The following is a 16,886-nucleotide window of genomic DNA, read 5'->3' as shown; positions in this document are numbered from 1 at the left end:
ATGAGTAATAGTTTTCTAAATGTATAATGAAATAAACTAGATTTTTAGTTATCCCATTTAAATTTAGTTTATTTTATTGATTTTAACATATAATACGTTACATAAAAAAACTATGTATTCACTTTCGCAATCATTTTATGTATTTCACTTACATATGATATTACGTACATTCCTATTAGATTTATATATTTATATAACAACGTATGCACAAGGATATATTATATTTATTCTAATTTCTATAACACAAAGCAAAAAAGGATATTTATCCTTGGATCTTGTTTTTGAAGCAGATCTATTAGGATATTTTCTCAACAATTTTCATATAATTAAATATAATTTGGTAAGGCTTTTCTCCAACCATCTTGGAGTAATGTTCTTAATTCAATTTTTTTTTTTAAGAAGTCTGGAGATCTTGCTAAATTGAAGTACTCTGCTGAATCATAATTATGATTATATAATTCTTCACTAATGATAATTTTCCAATTGGCTGTTTTATTTTCTGATATAAATGGTATCCACGCGGTGTATCTATACTCATGTGATTTTACACTGTATCCCATAATAGTTATTTCTTTCAAATGCGGTTCATCACTGTTTGGATGTAATGTAGGTTCTATACCTGGTCTTGGATATTGACTGAATGCTGCTTTCTTCCATGGTATTATCTAAGATAAAAAATAAAATTATATAAATAAAATTTATAATAATTAACGATGTAACCCATCCTTACTTTTTTATCCAATATAGTTCTGATAAGTGGTAAAAGACTAATTCCTTCTGTACACACTGATGGATATTTGCAATTATTGTCACATTTCTTTTCTATGTTTGAACAAATTGGTACTGGAATTCCCGCTAATTCGGCAATTGTAGGAAAAATATCAACCAGTTCTACAATAGCATCTACAAAAAGAAGGAACAACCTTTTTTATATTTGTAATACTTGTAATTACTTACGATAATAAACATTTATAAAAAAAAAAATTAAAAAAATATATAATTATTAATACTTTTATATAATTTTTCTGAATTACCTGTTTTTGTAAAAGTATCTATATGTTTTAAAAATGTAACATTTTTTTTATTTCCTTTTTTTTTAATCCAAGAATACCTTAAATTTGTATACCCTTTATATTCGAATTTAAACTTATTAATCGTATTTGCATTATATTCAGTAAAATGTTCCGTAGTTTTCTTAAATAAATATAATACTCTATTAATTTAAAGTTATTTAGTTCATATATAAAGATATTACTATTTCGTATTAAATAGTATCATTCCTTTTAATATAATCAAAAAGTTAATATCGAAGATGATAATATAATAATAATAATAATAATAATAATAATAATAATAATAATAATAATAATAATAATATATATATATTTAATTACTGTGTAACCGATAAAAAATCATTATAGGATGATGTTAATTTTGTCGAAATGATAGTACCTTAAAAAACGGTGTATTTAAAAATATGACAGTACCATCTGTTGGTAACAATAGTTAATGAACGCTGTTGATAATGTTACCAACTGAGATTACTAAATGAGATTATGAAAGAGAAATACTGAAATTTATTATTTTATGAAAGAAACATCAAAATTACATACCTTGAATGTCATAAAAGGTATCGACATTATTAGAGGTACATGTACTGAGACATCGAAATTACTATACTTTCCCCATTCAGCATGTTCTCCTAAAGACCAACCTACATAATAAAAAAGATTGTTTTGTAATGATTTAAACTTCCATCTATAATAATCTACCATTGTTTACCATGATCAGAAGTTAATATGATTACAGTTTTTTTCAAGATCTTAGAAATATGCAATTGATATATAAGCTTGCCAATAATATCATCGATATAAGACACAGCTCCATAATATGATTGTGTAATCAACTTGGCAAAATTCTCTAGTTAAAAAAAATGGATATTTTAAATCTTGAATTAATATATAAAAGAAGAATAATTTATATCTTTTATACCTGGTATTTTTTCCCATGGGAATTTTAAATGTAATCTTTGTATATCCTTTCTTTTGCGAAGATCTATCCATGGATTATATGCAACACTATCAGTATTATTTGGCCAAGCATATGGCTTAGGAACTTTAAATTTTTCTAATGGATGATATTCTGAAATTAATTTTAGTATTATTTATATATCTTAAGGATCATTATTAATATAAATGTATTTTTCTATATATGTATATATATCTACATAATATAAAAATGTACTTTTTACTTAAGTATTTTTTAGGGTATTTTAAGGGAATATGTGGTTTCTGAAATCCAACAGCTAAAAAAAATGGCTTAACATCATTTTTATGCATGTGTATGTATCTCTTGGCTTTGTTTAATATCTCAATATCTGGTAATGTTTGATTTGGCATAAATTTTAAATCCACTGGACATACCTATAAGAATATATTGAAGCAATATAGAGATAACATATCATAAGATAATTAAATCTAATTATCTTAATAAGATAATAAAATATATAACATTTACAAGATTTTGTGCAGGAAGTGAATTTTTAGTAGTTTGACAAACTGGTGCATTCTTGTAACGATTTGTATAAGGATGAAAAGGTTTTTCACTCCAAGAATAAGGACTATCGTCAGAATTATTAGAACTGATACCTGTAAATATTACAATTCAACGTACAAATTTTTGAAATAAACTTTCAATAACAAAAATATCATTTTACCTGGATGAAATATCTTTCCTACAGACATAGTATTATATCCATTATTTTTTAAATATTCTGGTAATGTTGTAAAATTACCAACTGTATCTCTCCAATAGCTATAAAAATCATACAACTGTAATGTATCCGGTCTTCTGCTAGTTAATATTGAATTTCTACTAGGTGCACATAAAGCTTGCTATGAATGAAACACAATCATTTATATAATAAATATTATGTATAAAAAAAACAAAGATTGAGAGTTATTAATTAATATCAAGTAATATTTTATCTGACCTGTGCATATGCCTGAGAAAAAATTATGCCCTGTTTTGCTAAATGATCTATATTTGGTGTATATGAATTGTGATCCCCATAACATCCTAGTGTTGTTCTTAAATCATCAATCATTATCAAAAGAAAGTTTGGTTTTGCAACACTCCTGCATGATAATGTAATAATCCAAAATAAAAGAAACAACATTGATAATATTATTTCAATTTATTAAAACGTTTAAGATTTTATTTCTTTATATATATATATATATTAAATTTGAACGAAACGATTTAAAATATTTTTATTTTTAGATATAACATATATGACACACATTCACACATATTTAAAAATATCCACAAAATTATATTCGAAGAAACGTCGCGCGTGAAAAGTAACTTTCACTATTATCATGCATTTTATTTTAAAATATATTATATCATGCGTATGACTTGCATCAAATTATTCTTCAACTTTAATTTTTATTAATAGACATTTCTGTTTAATTAATGTTATTAATAATTATTTTAAAACTTTACTAATACAATCAATTATATCGATCGAGTTAAAATATGTTACACATAATATATACGTATCATGATATTAAGGCTGTTCACCACCTATTACTCATAACGTATGCGACTTCAGCGACAAGTATGCATAAAATATAAACTACAAACGTATTAGGGAAACTAATTCACTCACTATGCGCCTATTATATCGATATATAAGCTTATAGAAGTTAAACCCCTTTCATGCATAACCTAACAATAGCATTAGTATGTGAGAAAATTTTTATATACAGTTCAATTAGTAGTATATCTGATAAAAGTAAGAAAAAACTATATGCTAAATTATATTAATTAAAAAGAATTTATTAATTATACAAATTTCATACATTTTATTTCTAGTTAAATTTATACAAATAGTTAAAGAGAGAAAATCACTGATGAATATCTTGAATTTTGTAATATGTGATTATGATGACGAAGATAAGTATATAAAATAGAAAATTATAATATTTAATCTGAAAAACGTAAATAAAAATAAATAAAAATAAATGAAAATCAATAATGATAAATAAAAATAATAAAGAAATGAGAATTTTTCAGTGCTTATCTAAGTAATTATTTTAGAATTCTATTATATTTAATCTATTTATCTACCGAAATATGTTAGCAATAATATGTAAAATTTAAAATGCTTTTCATTTTAGAATTAGAATTAGTATTCGTTTTCTTTAAAAAAGAAAAAGTAAAAGAAAATAAAAAATTCTTGATCCTAATCTAAATAAAGATCGAGGAAGTATAGAAGAGAAACGTATATTAATTATTATATTAATTGCTGAAAATCCTGACTCTACAATGTGCTGTTACACTTATACTATACGCATATTCTATATAATGTTTAAATAAATGTAAAATAATCAAAAATTTTAATTATTTAGAAATGGTCGCTTGGAGAGAGAGAGAGAGATAGAGAGAGATAGAGAGAGAGAGAGAGAGAGAGAGAGAGAGAGAGAGAGAGAGAGAGAATTTTGATGTATTTCGTCGGAATACAAAAGAGAATTTATTATACATATAATAAATTATATAACTATTAAAGTCGGTCGAGTGTTTGTTTTCATTGATATTATAGATTTACAATGGCCGGCTGGTCAAGATTTTTATATTAAAACATTAAATTGAAATTATTTCATCTTTAACGCGTATTACGAATCATGTAATGTTCAAACTAATGTACTATTTTTTAAATATTAATTTATTATACTCCGTGTACATCATACATCATTTAAATAATTATAAAATTATCAAAAGTATTAATTGTTTGTCTTAAACGTTTGGAAAGAGAGTGCTTTGATGTTTCCTCGTTGGAATGTGAAAGAAGACTGGATCGATAAATGTCAAAGTCAATCGTACGTTTGTTTTCGTTAATATTAAATGTAGTCTAGAACCTGCAGAAATCAAAATTTAAATACGTTTAAATATTTATTTTCAATTATTTTATATTTAACGCGTATTACGAGCTATGTAATGTTTAAACAAATATATATTATTGTTAAAATATTAGTATATTGTATGTACTTACTTCATATACACTGTACATCATTTAAATAATTATAAAATTATTCCAAAATAATATATCATCCCTAAGATACATTAACATAAACGACTGAATACATATTTGGTTATTTTTACCATAGGATCATTAGTCGAATATTAATTAAAATACTTGAATAAATAAATTATTTATTTTCCATATGAGCATGACGAAATACATTTCTTTACGTTTGGTATAGATCAGAAAATCTGAACATTGATTTATGCAACAACAAGGAAGTAATTGTCTACTTTCCGGAAACAAATCATATACCACTTTAGCGTTCATATGGAAATTAGTAGTAAGGATAGCAGCTTCTTCTCTTTTGCCGCAAAATTCAATGGGCGCCACTATACAAAACTTTTTTTTATTAAAATGCCACACAAATGTTTACACCAACAGCGAGTCCAGACGTCATTCTTGAATGATTTTGATGGACAAGATCTCATTTTAAAAATGAATGAGGAAGAACATGACTTTTCGAATTTTTGAAAAAGTTTTATTTTTATGAATAAATTATTCTCGAGGAAACACTATTTTTAAACGACTTTTAAAAAAAGGAATAAAGGTATTTTTTTCGAAAAAAATGATTGAAATGAGAATGTTTGAAAATGAAACCTCGATCATCAAAATTGTTCATGAATTACGCCTGTACCTATTTTTGGCATGAATCATTATAAAATCAGGAGTAAATAAACAGCCTTAATATTTTATTTATAATATATTTTTGTTAATTTCATCGATAATACTTTAATCGATAATATAGAAAATGACATGATCAATATCCTTTTAAGATATATATATATATATATAAACCACATATCCTTACATGAAATAACGTAAAATTTGTAAATATTACATTATATATAATTTATAAAAAAAAATAATCTTTCTTCGTTGTCCCTTAAAATAATAATACTAATCGTTAATAAGTCTTGGTTTTAGTTTTCTTTAGCTGTACAAAACTTTTTAGTGATTGTACAATAAATACTGTTAATAGAAATTGATTATGTCATTAAGATTTTTTAATAATTTTTTTTTTTATTTAATGAAAAAATATTTTCATGAAAACATATTTAACAAAAAGAATTACTGATATTTGTATAAGAAAAATACTTTAACAATTCAACGCTTATAATCGCATCCTTTTATAAAATTATAAAACAAGCATCCTCTCTCTCTCTCTCTCTCTCTCCCTTTCAATTAGGAAAAAAAAATTAATAGTTATGCTGATGGATTTGAATTGAATTTTTTCGTAACTACAAATTATATTGAGAGTAGTGTAATGAATTAGTTGCTACAGAAATATTCGAAAGTAAGTACTTTTATCAGGTTATCTATTTAATTTAAACAATAAGTTAATAACAATGATAAGGGAAAAAATATTATACAACGCAAGATTTTTGAAGGAAAAATTAATTATATTAAAAAATAATATGCTAAAATAAATAAAGCATCTTTATATTTTTCTTTCTAACCCCTTTCTCTTTCTCCCTCTTCCTCTATCTTATACATACTCGTCAGACTTTCTCTCCCTCCTTTCTGCATAGTAGCATTCTGAAGTAACAAGGTTGAATGCGAGAAACTTAAAAAGGTAAGATTTTTAAATTATTTTAAAAATATTTATAAAATTTGTTTATAATTAATCTACAAAGATTCCATCAAGTTTTAAATAATATATCGTTAGGTATAGGTGGCAGTCTGTAACGGCAATAATAGTAGTCATCGAACGCAAAGCACAGGCAAAAGGAACACGTTCCCGGTTGTTGAAACCAGAAACAGGAATTGCAGATGGCGCCCGATCTGCCACGCTTACAATATCGTGCCATCGGCATCACGAGCCGATTCGTTTTGCAAGAGGAAGAGTTCTCGTTTTTAGCAAAATTTCACAAACGCTTCCTATTATTCGCTCCCGTCGAGACTAATTTAATTTAATTTAGAAATATTATAAAAAATATTTCTTCATATTCTTTATTGAGAAGGATAAAAAAATATATATCTATATTAAATTAATTACACTGTTAAATAGTACCTTCAGTGACTTAACCTATTAATTTTTCCACTTTATTCTAAATCAACTCCAAAGAGTTTTATAATAGTATACAAATTGATGTGTCCATTTGGAAAAAAAATCATAAACGAAGAATAAGTACATTCTTAATATAAAAAGCAATAGGAATTACGGGTACTTTTAACGTGTGTGTAATTGGACTAAATATATATATACATATATGTCGGTACCATCGAAATCTTGTGAAGAAGAGGAAGAAGGGGGACGGAAAGAGAGAGTGAGGTGTAAGAGAAGGGGTGGAAAAGAGCGGGAGGAGTGAGGGAGTGAGAGAGATAGAAGGAGAAGAAGAGGAGGGCGAAAAAGATAGAGAGAGAGAGAGAGAGAGAGAGAAGGGATTCTACGAAGGCGCGATACGTCAGCTCGAGCGAGCATCGCAGAGTATCGAGTCTTTCGCCATCGTACATACACGGTTGTACGTACGTATGCAGACGATAAGCAGACAGGCGGTTGTTAATTCGGCGGACATCTCTTCTAGTCTACATCGGTCAACATCGGTTTACATCGGCCGACCGGTCGAATAAATCGACCATTTGTCTTCGGCCGATATAATCGCATGCCGTATTCGAGCCGTCGATCGCCATATCGTCGTCACTGGAACTGTCATTCTATTGGAAGAAAACTTACTTGAAACGACGGAGGCGCCGAAAGGTTTGTCTTCCAACTAACAAACAGATCTGTAACCGAGTAATCCCTTTTTTATTTTTATTTCATTATATCTTCTCCTTTCATGCCATCGCCTTTGCCATTTGTCCTTTTAAAATACGTAACATGGGTTTCTTCCGTTCGACCCATCGAAGACGATCCCCGACACCGGAAGTTAATGGAAGTTAGACTCATTGACTGAAACGGAAGTTGATCGCCATTACCGGAAGTTCGTATCTGTATTTTCATTTTTCTATTCGCCATTATGTCCTTCGAAAACAGCCGTCGATAAAATTAGATCTTTTTTATTTTTTTTTTCTTTTTTTTTTATGATCACCTTGATAAAAGTAAACCGTTTATTCATAAATATAAATTTATTTTTTATAGATCATAGACTATGATTATTCAGAACAAAGTAAAAATTAATGCATCGAGCGTTTCATCGTCATCGAAAAGATATCTTTATACCCTTTCGTTTCAAGTTCGTATCTATACTTGGTCACTTTGATGATATGATACTAAGCATTACAATTCTTTATACTTTTCTGGTGAGGCGAATTCATTGATAAAGTTATTTTGCATTGATAAAGTGAAATAATTGATTTTCGTTTATTTTTTATTATGGAAGATGAGATTATATTCAATTGCTATTTTCCCATTTGTAAAAGTTCTAGTCATGAATTTTTATACGATGAATAATATATACCAAGTGAGTACTATATATAATGATATATCAAAAAATAATAGAGTCATTAAATTACATAATTAATTAATTTCTGTAAAATTATTCGAATATAAAATAACATATATGTTTGTTATTCGAATTACCTTAATACAATTTTAATAATTTAATATGTATGTCACATTAAATTCATTTCTTTTACGTCAATTATATTACGTGTAAAGTTACTTGGTACAATCTGATTAAATTCCGTTATGATTCGCGTGATATAATTGACATTGGCAGGAATAAATAAAACGATAATAAGTAATAGTAAAAAGATCTCTATATCGTGACAAGATAATACGGACGTTGTTGTGTAGAAAAAATATAAAATGGCGTATGTGAGACTACCGCTAACGATGTGTATCCTGCGCGTAAGACGTTTCTTCGAATTTGGAAATATTTGATAAGTTTAGAAGTACTTCACTTTTCGAAAAATCTACTTTGACGAGTTTTGAAAGATTAGTGAACAGTGATACTTCAAAATAATCATTTATAGATTAAAATTGTGGTCGTTAAATGGGCATCGTTTCTTATTATTGAGCCAAATTGCTAACGAGAAAAAAATGGCGGCTCGTTGCGTTCGAGATACTATACCGGGACTTCCGGAATTTGCACGCACGATACACCGTCGATAACAATGTAAGAATCAATGATGGCAATTTTTGTTGTTTTACGAATTGTATATTTTCGGACTTAAAAGATAAAATGAAAGTATTTATCTTTATATAAAGCTGTGATTTTACGAATGTTATGATTCGAATAACTGGAAAAGTAGACTAATACTTGACTGCGTTTTTGTGCCTACTCATAATATACTTGTAGAGGTGTGGATCGAAGGTGATATAGCTTCGTGATAATCCTTTTCCTTTATTGCTTTCAATTAATTTTTTCAATGAAATAAATAAACAAATCGAATAAATAAAAATATTCACTTTGGTAAATAGAATGCAATGTCGAATTGTATATGAGAACAAACGAATTTCTTTTAAGATGTCAGGAAGACCGCCTCGTTTGCGGGCACTTCGACCTCGACCAAAGCAGCAAGGCAAAACGGATGTAATACAAAAAATGATGACCGATCTTGAAGAGAATGAAATAGAAACTGAAGCAAAAAACGATAATGTTGATCTAAATGAGGAAGAAAAGGAGATTATGGAATCTTACAATATTGATGATCAAACAGAAAATCAAAATGATAATGACCAATCTTTTTTTACGGAAGAATTATTTAATATGAAAGACATCAGTGAAGGATCTCCAAAGGATCAATCCAATGTTAATATTTATTTGGAACAAGTGAAAAAGGAAAGTCAACAAACGGTAAGCATATTAATTTAATCAATGAAGATTTGTAGACTATACAAATCTTTAATGCTTTGTTCTAAGTATTTATAATTTTGGTTTACATTTCATTCTTTATTATAATAAATTTTTTATTTTTATTGTAATTTATATCTTGACAAATTTTGCATTGACACGCCCATACTTGCTTATTGACATGAAGTTTTATGTATTTAATATTTTTAATATCCTTGTTTTATGAAACTTTAAAGACCAAAAGCATTCATGATACAAGTGAGAATCAATGTCCTATATGTCCTTATGATGCAATATCTTCACGTGATCTGGAAACTCATCATCAAGTACATCATTTAAAACGAAGATTTTATCGTTGTGCTAAATGCTGTTATGTTACGCATGTACGAGCACGTTTTACAAAGCATATCAAATATCACTCCATGCCAATGATCAAGTGCGATGCCTGTGATTTTAGAACACCATATAAGGTTTGTTTATTATGATACTTACCAAATCCAACATTAAAAATATTCATGAAATAAATGTGTATATTTTAGTGGAATTTGGATCGACATACACGTAATCATGGTGGTGGAGGGGCTTTTCAATGTAGAGCATGTAATTTTACTGCTGATATTCGACAAAGTTTAACTGTGCATGAAATGAATCATCATGAGCCTCCAGTAGGTATGTCAAGTCGTAGAAGTAATCCGTTTGAACGTATTAGTCCAAAGCGTTATAATCAGGTGAGAATTATATGAATCAAATTGTTTTTATATTTTTAATTCGAACTATTTCTAAGTACAATTACTTTTCTTAGGTTGGTGCAAGTGATTTTCGGGAACCTATCAATACAACAGGAAACACTACATCAATTAGTCTTGAAGAATCTTTTAATTCTGATCAATCAATTGACGATAAGAAAAGTATACTTGCAGGTGCAGATTGTATAGCTTTAAAATGTGAAGAGAAAGCTTGTCAATTTGTAACAGCTTGGGATTCTGAAATGCAGCGTCACTTGGCAGAGTGTCATGCACCAGCTGCCTTGAACAAATCCAAAAAACCATTGCCTATGTTAATTCCGTTAAATCCAATTAACATTAAATCAAATACTACTTTAAATAGTAATACATCAACGACACTATTAAGAGTACCACGTGTTAGAGTAAGACCTGAACTTGCCCAAATTGCAAGGGATACCGAAATGGCTAAATTATATGGGAATAAAGAGGTTGGTTATTTAAATTAATTGTTGTTTGCTAAATATTTATTTGTACTGATAGATCTAAAATATATTACTATAAAGTTTTGTTACTTGTTATCTATAGATGAGCTCAAAGAAGGATCTCAATAATGCAGTAAATGCATTCGAAAGAAAAAATGCCTCCTTTTTTGATAAACTTAAAGAAAAATTATCAACATCAGCAGCCATGAACAATGGGATACCAGAGGTAGCTGTAAGTAACATGAACGATCTGAAATGTTGGTGTACGTTTAAAGCTAGTAGCATGGAAGAACTGGCTTGTCACAAACAAACACACCACACTGCTCTCAGCGTATCTGTGGGCATGTCACGTTGTCCTAAGTGCAGGAGACGTTGCAAAAGTACAACCGATCTTGAAGTACACATGCAGTGTTGTCAGCAAACAAGCAGAGAGTCATCAGTTGATAGTAGTTTTGAGAAGGTTACTGAGTGCTCGGAACTTCGCATGGCTGCATACAGTAGTGAATATACATTTCCTTCTCATTTGGAATGGGACACCAGTCTTGGAGGGCACAATTCTTCTGGATCTTCGGTATGGCGTAGATGTAGTTTCACAAATGAACTTTTACATGAAACTCATAAGATCTGCTCACATCATTTACATTATCTTTAATAAAACAGTTTCAAGGTCAAGTATAAAGTTTTAATATTAGTAGAACCATATTACAAGCTTTTACTTTTAATAATACACTTGTGTATATATGTATATATATCTATATATATATATATATATATATATATATATATATATATATATGTGTGTGTATATATATATGTTATATAAAACATACTGCTGCTGATTAAAAGCTAATATGCTTTAAATCCCTGCATCTAGTCGTAGAAAAGTGAATTTGCCAAAGACAGAGGTACACTGGAGAGGGTATGCCAATTGGACAAATCTATTACAATATATGTATTATTTTAATACATTATTGGATTTTTTGTAATTAAAAAAAAATAGAGGCTGAGTACGTCATTAGATTCAAATACAATTTCACCTTCATGAAATAATAATGTTCATATATGCTATGTATGCTCTTAATAAAAAAAGAAAAAAGAGACGGCTTTATCTGCTTCTTTTCATGTGTTTAATAAACAACAATATTCTTTACTATAGTCAAGAAGTAAAATATCTTCTGTTAGGTCGAAGGAACTTCTACACATCCAAATGGACGACGAGTATTCAAGTGTCCTCATTGCCCATTTTGGGCATCCACTGCAAGTCGTTTTCACGTGCACATAGTTGGTCATTTAAATAGGAAACCATTCGAGTGTTCTCTCTGCGCATATCGTTCTAATTGGAGATGGGATATTACAAAGCATATTAAGCTTAAAGCAGCAAAAGATCCGGTGCATTTGACTGCTAGAGTACTTATGACTGATGAAACAGGTCGACGAAATTATTCGAAATATAATAAATACCTTGCACAGGTAAAAGTTATTGTTTCATATACAGAATTATTAATTATGCCTTTATATATTAAAATAAGTGGCACAAATAATTCACAAATATATATATATGTGCAGATACAAAAGACTAAATAGGTTATAAATTCGCTATATCAAAAACAGTATAAAATATAATCTGATATTAACACAAAATATATATATATATTATATTTATATTATTTTTAAATATATATACAAATATAACACGCATTGCAGATTTTATATTTATATGTTATATGTTATATGTTATTATTTTTGATTTATATGTTATTATACTATATAAGAGATAAATCCAATGAACTTGTAAAATATTTAAGTTTTTTATTCAGGTTGAACAACAAGTATGGGATGATCAAAATATGGAAGAAAGAAGTATAGAAGAAGTTAATTTTAGTGAACCACCAACTAAGTTGTTAATTATGAGTAATAAAGAATACTCACAGACTGCTGAGCTCACTTCTGCTGTTGATCCTCTTTTAATAACAAACGAAGAAAATCACAATGAAAACATTATATCTTTAAGACATCCACCTCCACTAAAAGCCGCAGTTAAAAACCGTGGGCAATCGTTGCTTAAAAATAATACTGCAAATGTACAAAGTACAAATATCTCTATCTCTACTTCAACAACAGCAGCATCAACAACTACCACAACTATAACTGTCGACGATAGTAAGCGTACATTGTGGAAATGTAAACGATGTAACTATAAAGATTCTAATAAAGATACAGTTTTGTTACACGTAAAGTCTCATTATGAAGTTGTAGATCAAAATGCCAATGAAGAAAGGGTAAGCATGATTTTTATATAATTAAGGAATAGATTTTTATACTATATATAACGAAACTTATTTATTTTTAATGTTTCTTATCAATAGAATGCATATGGTTGTGAAGATTGTCCATTCTCTGCACCAGACACAGAATCTTTATCAATGCATCGGATGCATCATCGTCCAAACAATAATGCAATATTTAAATGTTATCTCTGTCCATATTATGTTAATACAAAAGCGTGAGTAAAATCTATCATAAATTTAATGGCATATATTATAAATTTGAGCTTGAAATTTTTTACTTCATTTGGAGTATTTTTTTTTTTTATTAGTGAATTATTAGAACATGCAAGACTTCATGGAGAAGAATTGGCCGTTGTACATCAGCAAAGTATGGATTTTCACATGCCTGTTGTAAAGTCCAAGTTACAGGCTATAAATTCTGAAGATAGTAAGACCTATTTTATCGTTTTATTGCACTTTTATTACAAATAAATTTGAGCTCTCAATCTCATTAAAATATTCTAATATCGTAGGTGATAATAATTCGAAAAAAGAAACTTCCTTGGAAAAGAATATTCCGACTACATCAAAGAATGAAGAATCATCCCCATCGAGTGTACCAACGAAAAATTCGAGTGTACCGCCTCCTCTTCTTTTGGATACCCGTGCATTGCCCGATGCACCATTAGTATGGGTATCGCGACCAGACTGTACCTTAACAAAAATGCTGAAATGTCGACACTGTCCTTACGTGACTTCTCGTCGTGCTGAGGTTCGCGATCACGAAACGATGCACGTCGATTATCCAAGTCAAGAGCCCCTAATTGCCTGTGAGGATTGTAGTTTTAGTTGTACGCGTAGAGAAGTGATGACCGCTCACACGAACATGCATTCAGGCTCTTTAGGTACCGTTCATTGCTTGGTCGATCAAACGCGATCCGATTCACAACAGCTCAATGATTTAGCGGTGTTACTTGGACTGACGTATCAGCCAATTTTGGGAGCTGAACCAGATTTGCGTGATTTACGATTAGTACATTGTTGCAGTAAATGTCCAGCTCGATTTCTATGCGAAAAAGAATTGAGAATACATTTGCGTTATCATTCGACCGAACTAGCATACATGTGCCCATGGTGTTCGTATGCCGCACGCCAACCAGCTCATCTTTTTGCTCATCAGAAAGCACATTCTACTGAATATCAAGAACGAACAAAATATTTATTGACTTTGTATGGACACTCGCAGAGATATCCACCACCTCCAACGGCATGCGTGGAGGCTAACAATCAAGAATTCGGCGATTCGTCGATTAACGTAGCATGGATTGTCGTGCAAGTTTCAGAAGGTACACCGTACCCCCTAAATACTTCTTTCACAGGGAACTCTAATCAACGAGCTAGTAATCAAGTGTTTACCTGTGCTAAGTGTCCAGCACGATATTTCAAATTAGATGCTCTAGAATATCATATGACCCTACATGGATCGAACAATCGTTTCAAATGTTCAGAATGCGATTATTCTTCCAAAACAGCTCAAAATTTAATAAAACATCAAGTGGTACACCGAAGACATAATGAAACGAGCGATAGCGCATCACCGAATTCTTCTTCGGCATGTGCACCTGATCCACAATTCGGTGTATACATGCATGGTAATCCAAATTTCGTTTATCCGGGTTATTTACGTAACGGTCGATTGAAGGAAAAACGTTACAAATGTCATAAGTGTCCTTCAGCGTTCGAGAAACGCGAACAGTATAGAGTACACTTGACGTTACATGGTGCTAAACAGCGATATCGATGTGATACCTGCGATTACTCTGTTAAGTATTACGCAAATTATATTCAACATCTGAAGAAGCATCAAGCCAATGCAGAGGCACAAGCTTCTCGACGACGTTTAGAAGACGATACTATATCAATTGATAGCGATGGTATCATCGATACGACAATAAACTGTCGTTCTGGTAAAACAATTAGATCAAGTACGACAATAACACCTGTTACAACAATTTCCGTATCGACCATAAACACAGTAGCTGGCAGCGGCGGTGTAACATCGGTTTCAACGACAACGAACTCAATGCAGGTCTCGAATCAAGACAAGCAAACTTTAATTTTGATGCAGAAAAAAGGAATGCTATTGCCATCGAACGAAAATGACACCGAGATGATTCGTTGTCAGAATTGCCCCTTTTCAACGAGCGATAAGGAAGCTATGGATGCTCATAAAAGACGTCACGGAATTGAACGAATGACACCATCTTGCCCACATTGCGATTATATTCCTCGGAGAGATGAAAATGTGGGTGATCATATCAGATTGCATTTCACACGACTATATAAGCCTGAGTCTTATCTCATCATAGAATTACTTACACTGACGATGAGAAAGGTAGCTGTTAACGGAAAAGATGAGCAGGGTAAAAACACAGAATTACTTTTTAAAGAGTATGCAGATGGAAGATTCTTTCCTCAAACAGATGGAAATTCTAGCTCGTTCAATGTCAATACGTCGCACGTTAATAATTTTAAAGAAAAAGTTATAGTGGATCCAAATACTGGAGAGACCAAACAGCGCGTTTTCGTTTGAATCGTTTACTATCATGCTAGAATGATTTATAAAGTATGATAAAACGCCATTGTGCCATCTAATAGAACGGTTATCGCATATGTGATTATAAGATATCTATCTCGAATTTCGTATTTCTTTCATTAAGAAGAAGAAGAAAAAGAAGAAGAAGAAGAAAAACTATATTTAGCCATATCAAATATGATCCAAATGATGTAAGAAGTACATACGTGGATTTCAAATAACGCTTATGTAGTATGCATAAATGTATACTAGAATTTTTTTCTCGCGTATGTAGAGGCATAATTTTGAATGCATCATAATGGTTTGAATACTTCTTTTTCTTATATTATAATTTAATATTAAGCAACAAAATTTCTTTGTTATAAGCTGGTTTGTAAAGTTGATGTATCTATAAACAATGATAATAATTGTTATCAATAAAAGACCAATAAGCGCTCCATTACCTTTTTGTAAATAACAACGATTATTATCTTTAAAATTGTCCTAAGAATAATCTTACTAATAAATATGTTATGTTCGGTGTACGAATGCGTACAATTTTTTCTACTTATTAATAAAATAAAATATTTTTTCTCTTATATGTTTTATTTTTAATTGTTAGATCTTGAATTTTTTTATATAAATGTGCTTTATAGATTTATAATTTAAATATACGATTTTATCAAAGATATAATATTTTTGTTACCTTGTTATGTATATCCTATGAATCTTTTCCTATCTCCGATGTTGATATATAACTGTTTTACCGACAGATGTATCGATAGTATCAAATTATATTACAAGATGGTACATCATTCTTAAAACAGTGCAGCAGGAAATGCTGTTATCAATAATTTTAAATTTAATTTTTGAGCGCCAAACTAAATGTTCTATACATTTATATTATAATATTTGTTATATATAATTGATTTTGATATTTAAATTTTTACGAAAAAATATTTTTGATATTCATATGAACTGACAAAATTCCATACTAAAAGTAAGAATAATA

At 29.5% G+C, this 16,886-nt stretch overlaps 2 protein-coding genes across 10 annotated transcripts; one reads left to right on the top strand and one right to left on the bottom strand.

Annotated features, from left to right (window-relative positions):
• Nucleotides 1-37: 37 nt before the first annotated feature.
• On the bottom strand, nucleotides 38-3,608 carry Ids (iduronate 2-sulfatase). Of its 2 annotated transcripts, XM_085659587.1 has the most exons (11): nucleotides 3,565-3,608; nucleotides 2,993-3,149; nucleotides 2,717-2,894; nucleotides 2,518-2,648; nucleotides 2,252-2,423; nucleotides 1,993-2,142; nucleotides 1,783-1,920; nucleotides 1,614-1,714; nucleotides 1,035-1,194; nucleotides 731-903; nucleotides 40-665 (listed from the first exon to the last, which is right to left on the bottom strand). In XM_085659587.1, the coding sequence occupies exons 2-11, from the start codon at nucleotides 3,104-3,106 to the stop codon at nucleotides 327-329; spliced, it is 1,656 nt and encodes a 551-aa protein (XP_085515713.1). In that variant the 5' UTR covers nucleotides 3,107-3,149; nucleotides 3,565-3,608; the 3' UTR covers nucleotides 40-326. The 2 variants fall into 2 exon arrangements, with proteins under 2 accessions (XP_035732509.2, XP_085515713.1); XM_035876616.2 differs by lacking the exon at nucleotides 3,565-3,608 and having other exon boundaries at nucleotides 38-665; nucleotides 2,993-3,555.
• A 3,230-nt stretch (nucleotides 3,609-6,838) lies between these two features.
• LOC118446229 (uncharacterized) lies at nucleotides 6,839-16,380 on the top strand. 8 transcript variants are annotated; one of them, XM_035876642.2, is made up of 12 exons: nucleotides 6,839-7,787; nucleotides 7,937-8,010; nucleotides 9,499-9,828; nucleotides 10,062-10,295; nucleotides 10,365-10,553; nucleotides 10,628-11,038; nucleotides 11,136-11,603; nucleotides 12,215-12,502; nucleotides 12,850-13,311; nucleotides 13,399-13,535; nucleotides 13,629-13,747; nucleotides 13,833-16,380. In XM_035876642.2, exons 3-12 carry the CDS (start codon nucleotides 9,499-9,501, stop codon nucleotides 15,890-15,892), a joined length of 4,698 nt encoding a protein of 1,565 aa, XP_035732535.2. In that variant the 5' UTR covers nucleotides 6,839-7,787; nucleotides 7,937-8,010; the 3' UTR covers nucleotides 15,893-16,380. The 8 variants fall into 8 exon arrangements, with proteins under 8 accessions (XP_035732535.2, XP_035732534.2, XP_085515831.1 ...); XM_035876641.2 differs by lacking the exon at nucleotides 7,937-8,010 and having other exon boundaries at nucleotides 6,840-7,787; XM_085659705.1 differs by lacking the exons at nucleotides 6,839-7,787; nucleotides 7,937-8,010 and adding an exon at nucleotides 8,249-8,490 and having other exon boundaries at nucleotides 11,136-11,264.
• The last annotated feature ends 506 nt before the right edge of the window (nucleotides 16,381-16,886 follow it).

Source organism: Vespa mandarinia, chromosome 10 (assembly GCF_050613455.1).
Source record: "Vespa mandarinia isolate Hongniang chromosome 10, ASM5061345v1, whole genome shotgun sequence".
In the NCBI taxonomy this organism is placed as follows: domain Eukaryota; kingdom Metazoa; phylum Arthropoda; class Insecta; order Hymenoptera; family Vespidae; genus Vespa; species Vespa mandarinia.
This window is presented reverse-complemented; position numbering and strand designations above follow the sequence as displayed.